The 16,304-nt window shown below is 39.1% G+C and overlaps 1 protein-coding gene across 1 annotated transcript; it reads right to left on the reverse strand.

Annotated features, from left to right (window-relative positions):
- Nucleotides 1–15,066: 15,066 nt before the first annotated feature.
- On the reverse strand, nucleotides 15,067–16,304 carry LOC137608603 (heat shock protein 30-like). The gene has a single exon (XM_068335101.1). The coding sequence runs from the start codon at nucleotides 16,234–16,236 to the stop codon at nucleotides 15,619–15,621; it is 618 nt and encodes a 205-aa protein (XP_068191202.1). The 5' UTR covers nucleotides 16,237–16,304; the 3' UTR covers nucleotides 15,067–15,618.

Raw genomic sequence — 16,304 nt, forward strand, 5'->3', positions numbered from 1 at the left:
TACGTACTTACTTTTTGCCAACAATATCTACAGGCAATAAGAGGAATGTCAGACAATGTGTATGTTGGAACTAATTTAATTTGCACTTTATGAGAAATATGTTACTCTTTTGTTCAACTAAAAATGTCTATAGGTGACTTTTTGGTGTCAAAAGTTTTTTTCTTAATTCTTTGCTATGTATTTACTATAATTGTTGTGTTCCCTTATCACTTATTGTTCTCAGTGCTTAGATATACATATAAACAAAATTTGAAATTCTTGTTTATGTCATGATGAAACATCTTGGAATGTAAACACAGGGTTTGACAAAAATCTTTTGAGAAGTAGATGATATGTTTATGCACATGGTCAGTAGCAGTAGTCGTTAATATCAATAGACTTCCTCCTTTTTTTTTCTTTTTTCAATGTATTTTTGCATTACCACTACTAAGTACAAAGTTTATACTGGGTTTTGTTTTGTTTTGTTTTCATGTCATCAACAACAATGTATTGACAAAAACTCCTCAAAAGAGTTCAAATATACACAATTGATGGATGTTGCTGCTCAGAATTGTCATGGATTCAGAGTATTTATTCTCAGCACTTTGTATTGGCATGACTTTATTTTGGCCATCTCCGAGCAATCCTCGTCTGGCAGGAAGAAAGCACACCGAACAGAGCTATATTTATTGATGGGATTATATCAACCATGTGTTTATACTAGAACTGATTATTTTGAATTCAATTTGACTTTTGAAGGATCATCTGAATCAAATTTATTTAAAATGTTCTTTCAGATGAGAATAACTTTTTTTTCATTTTAGATAAATTCCTGTCTGTGTCTTGCATTCATACATTGGAGTTGGTTGCAATTGGCTCCATAATAAAAGCACAGCATTACATGATGAATAGAGAGTCAAATCTAACAAATGTACAAGAGCAATACCTGATAGTAGCACAAAAAAAAATTTATTTGCATACAAAGCATTCATTTCGGTGCAAGTGCATCTTCATGGTTTTAAATAAAAAATGTGAAGTAAAGATGACAAGTGGGTGGGATTATAGCTTGGCCGGGCCAGGCAGTGGCAGTTCAAATGTTTAAGCATTTCCAAATAATTATTGAAAATGAAAGTTTTTCATCAGGTGTGCAGGTTATACATTCAAGGGCACAGAACTTTATGCCAAGAGGTTCTTCTGACTGACATTGTTGTCATGGTAACAACCAATGAGGCATGTGGGCATCATAGTATTTTTTACACTGATAAACCACATTGTGGGAAGCTAGTGTAAATTGAAACAACTTTACTGAAGGTATTGATCATTAAAGTGTTTGCGTGTTTAAGCAGTTTTGCTAAAGATAATTCATATTTGCAGTGGGAAAACACTTGTGTCACCAATTGCCCTGTTTGCTTCATATCTGTAAAGTTAACTTCTCAGGAAGTGGAAAATAGGAGGTGCATTTATTTGGGTCATAACATATTTGATGTTAGAGGGAAAATGTGCAGCTTTCACTCAAAGTGTTGACATATAAAAGCAGATGTGTGACCTGGTCTGTGTTGTCATTTGATTTTCCCAAGGTCAGTATCTCACACATAAAGTTTAAAAACTACTGAATAATGTTTTGTGATTCTTTGAAAGCACAGTAAAAATACTTACCTATTGTCTTTGAGACTGTCATGTATCATGTTTGTGTTGATGTTTTTGTAGTGTGTTATCAAATTCTATATTTTTGCAATAAAAGATTTTAAAAAAAATATTTTGGAGCTGATTTAACTGATGGCTCTATGCTTCCTCTTTACAAGTGTTTAGTTGCGCACAAGAGAGCAGCCTTAAGTCCTTTTAAATACAAACCCAATGCATCAGTAGCAACTTTGATTAAACATTTATTTCGTGATGACTTAGTGGAACTATGGAAATCTAAAATGAGAAATATCACGTAAAAACAATCCAGTACCACATTTTCCTCCAGCTTGGATTATTTGGTATTTCTTACAAATATTGGCAAGCTACCATGCTAAGATAGTGATTATGGTATACATAACTGTATACCTACTAAAAGTTGGCATGATGGCACTGAGAGCATTGTTACATTACCTCAGAGTCAGTGACCTGGCTGTGGATGTCTGCTCACATCCTTACTAACGAAGCACAACATAGCTTTACCTGATTGGAAGTGCAAATTGCAGATGTGTAGCCACTCGCCTTGCTGGTTTTAGCAGCGATAAATAGAACTAAACATGTATTAAATTGGTAGTTAAATGTTTATAGGTGCAGCTGTGTGTATTGTAGCTTCCTGCTGTTATTGCTGCTCATCTTCCCCAGTTAATAGACAAAACTGCTGGTTGTTAACTTTATTATAAGGTGCTTTGTAAGTAAGTGTGCGATTTGTTCTTCTATGTTATATCCCTTGTTGGTTCCTGTGTAATGAGCTACTGTATTTTAGTCGCCATTTTAATTACTGAAAGCAATGCTATTAAGTATGTTTTATTGGTTGAGAATACCGATTTTCAGGGTAACAAGTGAGCCAGTTAGGAGTTCGGCTCTGTAGATGGAGAGTGAGAGGAAAGGGAGAGGGGGAAGGATAGATCAAGAGTGGGAAACAAATGAACGCAGACAGTTTTTGATCCAGGAAGAAAATGAAAAACTGCCAAAATGTAAAAACTACAAATAATATTTTCTCCAACTATGTGTTGAGCTGTAGGGTTAAAGCTGAATGGCTCGTCCCGGTTAATAAAAAAAATCCAGCAGACTACAGTTCATCTCTGGGTTAGAGTGATAATTGACTGTGAGGTTCTGTAAAATACATAATGTTTTAAAATCCCATGATGCAAGGACCAGCAATGGTGAGTCTGTCAGTGGTTGCTGCTGATGTCAGCAGCTCTTATTATATGATCCCATTCCTACAAAAGAGAAAAGCATGTGAACGCCTTGCTAACGGTGTAGCAGATAAGACCGGTTAAAACTGATTTCATTTTTAAACCACATTCGGCATGTGGTGGGTGGTCGTTATGGGGGATTTCCTAAAACCTTATGGTTTCACAATAGAAGTCAATTTCCTTAATCTCCTTCGCAAGACATTAAAAAAATAAGTCCCCAAGTTTCACGTCTGCTCGTGATGTCTGCACTAACATTGAATCGTGTGTGAAGGTGAAGCTCCGTTCTTACAGCTACAGTAGTTTATATGTAAATATTAACACCAGATGACTGTGTGTATGTGTGTGTGTGTTTGCGTGTATGTTATTGGATAAAAACCTAGATGATCTCTGGGGAATCCCTGCTTGCATTACCACACACACACACACGGTACCTTCATGCACAAGGTGTATGAAGGTGAAATTAGCCATCACACCATCAGTATGGTTAATTCCAAAACCTCTATATCAGCGGCTAAAAAAAAGGAGCTGCAGGATTGATGTGTGTGTGTATGTGTGTATGTGTGCGTGTGTGTGTGTGTGTGTGTGCGCTTGTTGGAATCTTACTGGGGTTCATATTCCCAGTGGTGCTGACTGGTATTTTTCTTGAATAGATGAACGGGTTCCTCGCTTTGGGCAACCCTGTGGCCGCCTCTCCATATATATGCATGTCTTCACATACCTGTCTGGCTCTCGTTGTTTTTGCCAGCTCTGTATACAGGCCTGTAAATGTCTATGCCTGTATGACATATCAATTTGGAATTATTAGGTCTCCCTGTTTGGCTTTCCATTTGCCCTTACATCTTTGTCCCAATCTGCTGCTCTTAACAATCTGGCTGCCCATCAGACCGTCACTGTGTCATTCTCCAGTCTGTTATCCCAGGGCACCATAAAGTCATTTTCTATTGCAGAGGTGTCCGTGATGGAGTCGTCCCCAGGGTCATTTGAAAATCATTGCAGAGATGCCTCTTTAATCATTATAAATGACCTTCAGCTGAATCTTGCTGTCAGTTAGGCATCTTTATGAGTCTACGGGTTTGTACTCATGTTAACGTGTATGTATGCTTGCGGGTCACATAAATGCGTCTTTGTTCGAGCTGTATGCGCGTGTACGCTGATACATACTGGTGGTTGATGTTTAGGTAGGATATTTATGACAATTTATATACATTGTTAAGAGAAAATTGTTGTCAGAAGAATCAGCAGGGAATTCTTGGCAGTCAAATGTACATCAAGAGCTGGTGCAGATTAACATTAAGCAGCTTTATAACGTTTTGATGAAGGCTTTACCTAGCAATTAAAAACAATACCTGCGGGAAATTTTTTTTTTTTTTTGGAAAGATGTTGTTTTTTCCAGAAAGCAATAATTCTCTGAGATGAAGTTGGTCATCCGTACATCTATTAGTGATTATCTATAAATAATAATTGCCACTTGAAAAGTTTAGTTGGATTTTCCTCACTATGTTCAGGTCACAACCTCTTTTTAAATCAATTATCATGTCAATACAATCCCAGGCTGCACACGGCCAGATAAAACAGCTCGTCTCTTTGTGGCAGCCACCATCAACACCTATTAAAGTGCTACAGAAGGGTCTGACCCGGACCAACTAAGCTGCTGGTAAATATCCTTATCCATTCTACTACTGATCCGAGAAATCTGCCATGAGAGGGCTGTGTGATGTCAAGTGGCTGGCAAGGACACACATTTAGACACACACACTCACATGGAAACCTTGACGGCAGCAGGAGCCGCATGGCAGGTCTTTGTGTAGCGGTGGAGATAACTCCACACACACATACACACACACACACACACACTCTCTCTCTCTCTCTCTCTCTCTCTGTCTCCCTCCTACCACATCCGTCTCCTTCACACAACGGCAGCTCGAGGTACGTATTTGTCACTTGCCCAGATGTTTTTCCAAGGTCCTTTATTCCAAGCAGTCAATCATTTGAGCAGAAATGTCCCTAACGTGAAGTCCCTTCAGTGCAATTGCTCTGCGTGGGTGGAAGGTCAGTCAAGGTGACATGAAAAGTGGAAACCAGGTAGCGATGGATAACATATTTATAGAGGGAGATAATATGTTTGTAACACTCCTGCACATGCATGCATTTAGTTGATGAGATCTTCTACCGTGACACACATGCATGAAGACAACGATTATACAGGATGTGGAATTGCACAGGCTCTTGGTTCATATTTTCTCCATAGATACGAGAATCAGGCATCTTTATCCTAACACATTCGCGGTTCATTTGAATGCTCACCCACTTACCTGTTAAGTGATGAAATCAGCCGCAATATGTATGTGAGGTAAAGAAGAATATGTTGAAATTATTGCCAATATGTCAGATCTGTCACATTAATCAAACTTTGGACACATCACCACCAAACCAGCAGTCATAAATAGAATATAATTATAATTGTTCATCCAGACAGATATTTTATTCTTTGTCAATAATTTCCTACTTTTCTTGAAATACAGGTTTTCAAAGCCTTAAAACTTTTTGATTCAGTTTGCTGAAGAGAAATAGCTGCAAAACATAGATTTGTATAGGAATTTATAGAAAAAAATGAAGAATTACCTCGGTTTAATACTGTTTTTCACTTGCAAATGCTTGATATGTAGATGTCACATTTTACTTTTAGTTGGGTAAACAGCAGTTTAATAACTGTGGCTAAAAAAAAATCTAAATGTTGTGAACTTCCATCTGAAAAAGGAGAATAAAGAGAAATAGACCCAGAAGCCATGACAAAATTGCTGCCAGCAATGAAGGTTCATGAAGAAGATTAAAAGAAAAAAAAAGAAAAACAATATAAATGTGAAAGAATTTTAAAAGCTTTGCAAAAACCTTGTGTGGCATGCACCTTGGAGGTTTTACCCCCCCACCACCACACACACACACACACACACACACACACACCCTGCTCCATAATGAAGAGATGTTGCTTGGCCACTGAGCTGTCTGCTCTGATAATTATTTTGACATTACCCACTGAGAACAGGAAGGGAATTATCCTCCGCAGTGTCTGCTTGCCATACATTCTCCATAATGAGCCCTGCCATGCATGGCTAAAAGTGTGTCTGAGTGAAAGTGTGATGTTAACGCATGTGTTGTCTTTATTTTTACTACATGCATGCAAGATTAAATTCAATTCCTGGTGTACTACTCAAGCAGTGTTATTGGATAGGTTATCTACAATCAATAAAATGCAACTCATGATTCGATTGTGAAGCAGCTCTGTTAGCACTGTAACGTGGCTTTGTTGGCTATAGAGTGGATACAAGGTCTTTGTTCCCTCTGTTTCAGCTTGTGTGGAGAAAAATGCAACCAGCGGTGACCTGAGTGGAGCTTTACATAGAGGGTTTTGTTGTTTTTATCAGGTTATAACAGGTTATTCCACATGTTAAGTCAGATAGCATTGTTTATGTACCTTGTAATTCTTGCACGATGTATCTACTCATAATTCTGACTGAATTAAGCACATTGTATTCACTGATGTAGAACATCAGCGCATCTCTGTAAGCATCCTGAGGGACTGCAGGGCCGTTCATTCTAATCTACATCAGTGCATTTCGATGCGGTAGGTGGAGTGTAAAATGTAAATTTCTGTTCATTACAATCCAATCACTTCAGTGTAATTCAGTTAAATTCAAACCATATTAGCAAAGGACAAATGTTGTGATTCTGCAACGTCCTGGTACAAAAGATGATCAGTCCCACATTTAAAAATCTGAGCTCAAACTTCTTTCCAACGGCTGTTTTTCTCTGAAACAGTCAATATGAAAATTACATATGTATAAACTGGAGTTAATAGCTGTGAGAGTACCTTGGTGTCTGCAAGAAACTTCCCATTTGTCTTAATATCACATTTACTGTGCTCTGCACAGACACACTAATGACTGCAATGCATCATCTGGATATCATATTTTAATAAAAGTGTGTTTGTGTGTGTGAGTGTGTGTGAGAGAGAGAGAGAGAGAGAGAGAGAGAGAGAAAATACGCAATAAAGTTCTCTCAGTTTTCCTGCAGTTGCAAATGTTCTGGTCTGTATCACATATCTGGTTTGTATCATACATGAGACGAAGTGTCTCCCAACTCCGAGAAATTCCATGCAATGAATTCCAATTGTTTGGTCTGTTCACTGGCTGGTGCACTGTAGCGGTGTTACTCCGGTGTGGCAATGGAAACAAAGAATGTGTAATCAGTTTCTTCTCTACTGAAGAAATAGCAAACTTAAAGTGTTGACTGTGAGGTATCTGGATACCTATAATCAATTTGTTGTCATTTCAAAATGCTTGAAACAGCACAGTTGAAATTCCATTCACCTCCACTCTCTGTGGGTGGCAGCAGTTATCTGGTATGAAGCTCATTTGAAGGATCATTTCACTGATTTAACCCTCTAATGCTTTAGACGGAGGTTCAAGTGTGTTATCCTGGTACGCTGCCTTGAGCTATCAGGACTTCAGCCAGTGTTCAAAGCTGCTCCTGGAGCTTAAATATGTGTGAGAGAACTTTTAACAAGATTTAAACAAACTTGGAATGGACATTGTAATTTTATTTTTAGTTTTTGCAAATCAATAAAATAATTTTATCAAGATTTCATTCAAATACTTCAGATACAATTTCTAGTTAGTAGGTTCTGATATAGTGGCTGCTTGTAGTGTAGCAAAGACATAATCAACCAATTAAAAAAAAAAAAACACTGAATGTGAAATGTGAACATAAATCTCTGAAAAACGGTGGCTCAGCCTGACCTTTTTGTGAATGGTTGCACTCACTACGGTGAGTAATAAGTCATTACGAAAGCATGGTTCGAAAATGACTATTGATTTTGTCCTGCAGCAAGATAGAGCTGCCAAGAGCTATTACAAAATGCACTGATAGAGATCTGAGTGAAGCTTCAATGAGGACAATCCCAGCAGACGATAAGTTATCATCCAAACCCAGTGATGGATCACTTTGCTGTGCTTGATCACTTTTTCCTTAATGGTGACCCTCCAGAGGTATTTGGCTCTTGTTATGGAATGAATGCACAAACTACTTTTAAAAGACTTCTCTGAATGGATAGCTGACTGTAGAGCAATGCTGTATATTAGATGAAGATGCCCGTCAGAACACACAACTCAGATCGCTTTCTGCTGACATCTCTCTTCAAGTAGAAGAGAAAAGACATTCTTAACTTACTTGACCTCATTTGACTGATTACATCTCATGTTGTGCTTTACTGCAGTCACATTTCTAATGCAGTCATTATAAAGACACACATGCGTTTGGTTACAAGCTTACATGTGCATCAAACCATTTAGCTCAGTGTCAGACCTTCGGAAAGTGTCAGAATACATTCAAGTCCATTAATGCCTGACACTTAAACTGAATCTGAAAAAGGATACACACACACACACACACACATACACATACACACACATACAAACTTGTGTGTGTACTCACACATGCACATACAAACACACACACACACACACAGACACACACACTTCTGCGCTGTCTCTGATAGCTTCTATTATCTAGGTCTCCCTCCTGGCTGCACATCAAACATGGATGAGCTCCAACCATAAAAGGCTCCATTTTCCTTTGATTTATACAAGGAATAAAAATCGGAAAGGTGAAAAGTCCAAACCATGCATATTTTATCAGCTCGCTGACACCAAAGGCAAGACAGAACAAATTTTAACGAAGAACAAAACTTAAAATAGACCTGGATAGGACCAAAAACAAGAGCGGCGAAATTGAACCCTTTGACCTCACTGGTGAAAGATCTTCTAACTTTATCCTATTTCAGCAAAAGCTTGTCTTGAAGCATAAATAAGTAGGTTTGAAGGGTTTTACAATCAGGTTTGACTTTTCTTGACTTCTCGATTATGACTCATGGTTAACAAAGTCATTCCTGCCAGTTAACGTGAGAAACTCAAAAAACACCTTTGGCATACAGGCTCATGATTCATGAGAGCTTATCAAGACGAAATGTGCAAGACAATTCTATACTAAACCAGGGTTTAATAACTATACCACTCAGAATCCATACAGATGTTGTTACTGTGGTACTGGCTCTTTGACACCAACCCTGAGCTGTAACACTTGACCTGAAAGAAAGTAGTGGAACATTTACATTTTGAATGAAGTTAAATTTGTCTTCAGATGACAGGAAATGTTGCTGTAAGATCAAAAAAATAGTCCCAGGGGTCCACTTTGTCTTGTCTCTGCTAAAGACATTGGTGATTACAGGTCAGTGGCAGAGAGAAAGGCCTTATCTCTGTCCCCACGGTGCTTCCTCCAACAGTGACGGCAGAGAGGGTGGGGGCTGGGCAGTGTGAGTTTCATATATATAACCTTACATTTTCGTTTTTGCACGAATGATGGAACGTCATGCAATTCCAGATGCCATCAGCCAATAGAATGCCTGTATGGTACTACGTGACCGCATACCAAAAATTTGCGATGAGGTATATATATATATATATATATTATATATATACAGTATATGTAGTCGCTTCACCTTGTCTTATTTTAGTTTCCCCAATCCTACCTCTCCCATTACAACCATCCATCTGTATTATACAGTCATCAGCACCTCCCTCCACCATTCTATTCATAAATCTCTTCATACAAAGATGCTCTCCCATCCCCACTGTCCCTCATTTGTCTAATCGTTTCTTCTTTTGCCTCTCTTGTTCTCACTACCCACTTTTTCCTCTACCTATTTTTCATCCATCCATCCTGTCTGAATAATGCAGTGGGCACAGAGCTGCACTGCCATTGTACCTGCTCCAATGTTGTGTCCTTGTCACAATTATTGGGTCAGTAGCATCCATCACAGCTAATCATTTTTATACAGATGCATGAACAAAAAAAACAAAAAAAAACCACATTATGGAGAACAAAGGCACCCACCTAAAGAACTAATGTGCACATGGAGCGTGGAAAAAGGCTGTGGTTTGTGACGCTCTTATTAAATCGCACAAACCATTTAAAAAAGAAACACGACAAACACTTTATACATTATGCTGAAAATATTAGCAAGAATAAATATATTGCCTTAGGTGCGTGAAGGGGTTTATCTTCAATAACCTGCGGGTGAGGAAGTGTATTTATATTTTCAGATGTCAAATGAACATTTACTGTAAAATGAGCTTGGAGAAAAGAGAAATTAGGGGCTGCTTGAAATTTTAACAATATGTAATAATATGCAAATTCAGCCAAATCAATGAAAAGCATGCATCCTCAATTTCACAACAGTAAAGAACCAGTGTCAAAAAGAATATATGTGTCACTCAGACGTGTTGAGTCTTTATTGCCAGGTTTTGTATTTTTTATATCATCATTTTTTTAGCGAGGTAACCTTTGTTGCTGTTAGAGCACCAGAACAACTTTTTACAATAGAAAAAAAAAAAGATTCTAGATACGACTCCAAAGCATCTCTATAATATACTAATATCGCTGAAGATTGTGTATTCATTTCCTTTGGGTGACTGATCCTGTGAAAAATGCAATCACTGAATTTATCAACAATCAGGTCCAAAAATATTACCTTCAAGGAATGCTGCTTCACCCCTGAATCGACTCAGAAAGATCAAGAAAATGGATGGAAAAACGTTTTACTGGGATCCCCTCAGCAGCAGTCTAACTTTAATTTGCCATCAAGTCATTCCAAGATGGGATCCTCCCTTTGATTTGACTTTAAAATCACTCAGACTTATAGATCAAGAGAATGGAGAGGCTTGTGATGGAGAATGGGCCTTTATCTTTTATTATTTGTTTAATTTTGATCAAACAAAAACAAACTCTTTCTGGTTAAGGGCTTAATATATGGGTTAGGACTGCTGCTGTGAAAAAATTGTGGGTGCGGAGCTGACAGATGCGAGCTAATGTGGATTACGTTAAACAAATCTATTAAAACATGAAAGGTTGTTGATAGCTGTTGTGGGAGTATCACGCATCTCTTCTAAGAGACCGTCGGCTTGAGGGATTCTGCGTGCGTGCGTGTGTCCTTGTGTGCACGTGCTGCAAATGAATCAATAGTAATGAGAGTGATACGGTTTCTATTACCTATTTAATTATCCTCCACCAAACAAACATGTAAGCCCCTCCAGATCACTTAGATCATCCTTAGCAACACACACTCCCTTTTTCACAGAGAAAGAGAGAGGACATAAAAGTACAGTCACTTTCACTAATGGTAAAGTCATCAGTCTTATTGTGTTGACCTCATGAAGCCTGTGTGTGTGTGTGTGTGTGTGTGTGTGTGTGTGTGTGTGTGTGTGTGTGTGTGTGTGTGTGTGTGTGTGTGTGTGTGTGTGTGTGTGTGTGTGTGTGTGTGTGTGTGTGTGTGTGTGTGTGTGTGTGTGTGTGTGTGTGTGTGTGTATGCTAGTGTCTGATGAGTGCCTCTCTCTCTCTCTCTGCTCCCACCATGATTACATAACAGGAGATCTGCAGTGGAATCTGTGTGTGGTGAATGTGCATGTACAGTACACCGGTATGCACATGCGATGCAGAATTAGTTAGTGTGTATGTTTGGCCCAGAAACGTCAAACAGTTTCTCATGAATTCATTAATACACAAACCCCAAAGCTGCAATGATTTCCCATCTCTCCCACTACTTGTGAATCCAACTGCTGCTCCACAATCACTTCCAGTCCCACCACCACGACCACCGCCCAGCATCCACCTGCAGATTCACATGAATGGGTTCAAGTTCCCATAATAACAACTTACAAAAAGTTGCCGTATTCATGGTTTGAAAAAGCATTCGCTGTCGGTGGGAAACAAGTGTTGGTTTCATGTGTTTAGACCCCAGCAGCTCCTGAACTGAATTCCACCACCAAAGGACTTCATGGATTTGAAAACTTGCTGAAACTTACCATTTTTCTTGATGTGGGGGGGGCAGTCTTACCATTCGCTGTCATTTTTTTACTTTTGTGTCACCTTTGCAACAGAGGTCAAAACCATTACTGCATTGACCCTGAATCTAAAAGTGAACCGATTTTCTGTAGACACACTTGAAATGTTCACAGCTTACCAGATATCTCAGAAATGTACTCTTTTTTTTTTTTTTTTTTGCTGAAGATCCAACCAGCAGCACCTTATCTTTGGATGGGCACCAAAGTCACTTAATGCCAGTCACTTAATATTGTCTCTGCAGAAAATGGACAAGATATTTCCGACAGTAGCTCCACAGTTTATGCCTGAAACAACACCTCCTCTTTTGCACCTCCATCATCGAGATAAGGAAGGCAACACAGGAGACTTATCAGTTCCAGCACCACTGCAGCATTTCACTACCTCCTTCTCACTCACTTTTTTTCCTTCTTTGCCAAGTCCTGTTTCTTTCTCTCTTCCCACTCTTCTGCTGCTTTCTCGTCTTTCTCCCCCCCCCCCCGTTGCATCCTCTCCCACTCTCTACCTCTCTTCCCCTCCTCCCTATATGTCTGTTCAAAACTAGAGCAACGTCTTAATCGAGGCTTGGGGACGTGACAGGAATTTCCAAGCAGCCTCGGCTCTGCGGCACAGACACAAACAGACACACACACAGACATGGAAACACACACATTCTACTTGGCAGCCAATTAACAGCCTGCAATCCTGAGCCAAAGGAATAACTGCATGTTGATGAGATGGCGGCTAAATATATACTGTATGTGTATGTATGTGCTTGTGATGAGCCAGTGGCCGTCAGATCCACTTCCATATATATAAGGATATCTCTTTCATGTGTTCGGGGGGAAAGAAGGAGATGATGGTGTATTAAAAACCATCTCCGTGAGGGACAATCGAAGACAGGAACAAGGAAGTGGGACTTTGTTCCCAAGATTCTTTGTTCCCTAGCATTAGGAGAACAATGCAGATGATTTACATGAAGCTGAGTTTGGCTTTCTCCTCCTCATCCTCCTCTTCATCTTATTTTTCTTACCTTTTTCGCTTTTCTCCTCCTCCTCACTTCTAGCTTGCCTTCACTTTGGGGAGTTCATCCAGAGGTGAGCGCCTCACAAAAAAAAGTAGCTCTACCCCCTCAAAAGACTCACATATTCTCTTTACCTGTCAAATATATTGACACCAGACTTGACACAATATCCCCAAGCAGCAGAGTTCTGTGTTTGCCAGTCCAGGTTTCATCATCCAACCTTGTTCCTTTTTTTTTTTTTTTGAGAGATAGAAAATGTTGAAAAGAACACTGTTGGTTCAAATTCTGCCTCCTGTGTTGTTGCCCTACTTTCCTGCACCTTCCTCCATATCAATCTTGTCTTTGCACTCTGGGTGAATCGACATAGAATCAGCAGAGGAAATGCAGATAAACTGCTAATAACACATGATATTATTCTGTCACACTAAAAAAAAAAAAAAAAACCTAATTGATAATTGATAGTTCAGAAAGACAAGAATTTATTGAGAATCTTTTATTTCATTACATTCCAGGATACATTTCAAATCATTTATTACTAAATGTAACCTGGTCGTCACACACATTTAAAAGAGTACGGGTGTATTTTCAGTATTAATCAACATGAAACCAGCAAAATGACAATAAGTTAATTAACTGCAGTGACAGATGCTGTATTCCTAACAATGTACAGTGACGGCTTTCACTTTATTTTAGTCAATTTCTTTTTTTCCATTTTATAAAGAATTGGATGACACCTAGTGGCAAAACGCTTAAATAGCAAGAATGTTGTTTGAATAAGAATGAATTGATTCGCCAGAATATTTGTTGAAGCAAACGCTGCCCTCTAGTGGTTAGAGACGTAAACCACAGGGGATCAGAAGAGCCTAACCAGATCTGCCTCAGGGTTCTGTTTCATCTGAATTTCCAAAGATCAAACAACATGTAGTAGATTTAGTTTTTTCTGAATTTAAAAAAAAATTGTTTGTGTTAAGCAGATATATTGTACCATTACGTTCCTCCGTTTATTTATTTCCACTTGTCAAAAGAACACAATGACTGGCCATTTATGACCTAGGTTCTTTCACATTTAGACCAATTTTGAAAGTGTAATGTTACTACAAAATCTGGAGGGTACATTGATTGTTCAAACAGTCAAATATAGCAGTAGTAAAAAGGTCTCCCATTCAATACCAGGTGGAATAAGACTGACTTATTTGAAAACATGATTAACATCGAAAACAAAAGATATTCCGAAGACGCTGGAAAGAACCAGACCAAATCTGAACTTTCAAAAGAAACGATAAACGGGAAAAGTCCCGATTTGATAGGAACACCTGGGTGACGTCATCACTTATGAACAAGTGATGACGTTCATAAGTGAACCTCCACTTACCAGAGGTACTGACGAACAGCTGTTGTGTGTTTGTCCAGGGATGACTGGAGTCCATGAGAGCACAGCATCGTCACTGTGATTAATGCTGAGTACTCTTGTTATCAGATGAACACTGTTGAGATGTTGTCTTCTGTGTTGTTTGTGTTGCTTTCTGTCTCAGCAGTGGGACTGACACAGCTTTTATATTCTAATAGGATGAGCTACAGAATCTTCAGGAAGATTCCAATCGTTACCACAGCTCTCCACTGGGTGGAGCTAGAGGAGCTAGAGTGACACAAAGTACACTTGTGTCACTTCAACTTCCTCTCAGCTTTGAACTATATTTTCAATGGATTAATATCAAAGGAATATAAAAATGAATTCAATTATTCTTTATTTAACTGAAGATGTTTTAGCACATTTACACTTATTGTCAGCTATTTTAAATTAAATATGAAAAATGCGACAAAAACCTGATAAATATTAACCACACTACTAAAACAGTTTAATAATGTCCTCAGGTCTTCATGTAAAATATGCTTTTACCTGCTTTAATTTTTGTTTTGAAGATATCTGATGTCAATGAATTCAGAGAATGTTTTTTAATAGAAACCTGAATTGACAGTTTATCCACAAATAAAATTTACAGAAATGATGAGATCCAACTCCTCTCCATGCATTTTTATTACATGACTGTGTGTGAGACATGAGCTGACATGTTGTGTTTCCAGCACTGAACTAATATGATTCAGTCTCATCTGTATGAACCGAGTACAATATTGATTAAACATCTTAATAATTATGGATGTATTGATTACAGCAGGTATTCAACTGTAATGAACTTTCTCTGTTGGAGAACCAGTAAAATGAGTTTGTGTGCTCCCAGGTATATTCTCATCAAGGATAAATCTTCTTTTCAACACCTGAACAAGATCAAACTTGTTATTTACATAGCAGGACCAGAGAGATCATGTGATTAACACAGTGATGTCACCACTCCAGATCGCGATTGGAATGGAGATGGTGATCTCCATTCCAATAGTGGTTGAAGAACTTGGAGATGAAGACAACTCCTGATGGGGATATTGGTACAGATCTAACAACGATGACATAAAACAATAATTGGTGGTCGCAGTAAGACCACAGCTCCTTTTCTGACTTTATTGTCTCCTCTTGTCTATTTATACCGTTATTTGTAATTATTTGTTTCTTCATTGTTGTGCTTTCTTGAGGAAAGTCTGGATGTATGTGGATCAATATATCCAGCGATCCACCTAACATCTAATTTTAGGATCAGATCTTCAGGTTTTACTTTCAGTTATTAAATAATCAAACTTTGATGGAGTTTTGGTCACATGTTTAAAATTATTATAATGCAATAATACAAGAAGTAGTAGAGTGACATTTAACTTATATACAGTCCATGGTTCCAGTCATATGCAGATGAGTCCATGCTTTAAGGTGTGTTCTGGCTGCTGTTGTGTGTCTCTGTGCTGCTGCCCTCTCTCTCTGAACACACACTCTTCTGTGTGTTCTCCTCTGAGCTCCTCTTGATTGCCAGCTCTCTCTCAGCCTCATCCACTTGTGGAGCCTCAGCCGCCTGGATGTGGAGCTTCCCATCTGGATCCAGGAAGCAGGTGACGGCTCCAGGGTTGGTTCCCTCAGGCAGATCAAACTCCCGTCTGAACTCCTGGAGTCTGTAGGAGTAGGAGCCTTTCTCCTCCTCCCCCTGCTTCTTCTCTGTCCTCCCACCGACTCTCAGCTTCCTGCCCACCTGCCTGACAGACAGCTCCTCTGGAGAGAAGCCTCGAGTGTCCAGGGTCAGCCCAAAGTGTGGCCCCTCTTTCTCCAGCTGCTGGGAGACTGGTTGCACCTCCATACTGGTTTGGAAAGGCTCCATCTCCTCCAGGATGCTGCGTTGAAGTTTTTCCATCAGCTCCAGACTGCTGCAGAGCTGCTGTAGGTTTCTGTGCTGGCAGAGCAGAGGTCCAACCTCTGGTCTCAGCCTGTGAACAGGCCAGTAGAAGCTTGTGACTGGAATGAGGGATGACTGGAATCCATGAGAGCACAGCATCGTCACTGTGATTAGTGCTGAGTCCTCTTGCTGTCAGACGAACACTGTTGAGATGTTGTCTTCTGTGT

The sequence above is a fragment of the Antennarius striatus genome, chromosome 15 (genome assembly GCF_040054535.1).
Source record: "Antennarius striatus isolate MH-2024 chromosome 15, ASM4005453v1, whole genome shotgun sequence".
Taxonomy (NCBI): Eukaryota; Metazoa; Chordata; class Actinopteri; order Lophiiformes; family Antennariidae; genus Antennarius; species Antennarius striatus.

What these genes read in the sequence shown, in the direction of transcription:
- LOC137608603 (XM_068335101.1), bottom strand. Translation starts at nt 16,236, where the DNA reads ATGCTGTGCTCTCATGGATTCCAGTCATCCCTCATTCCAGTCACAAGC.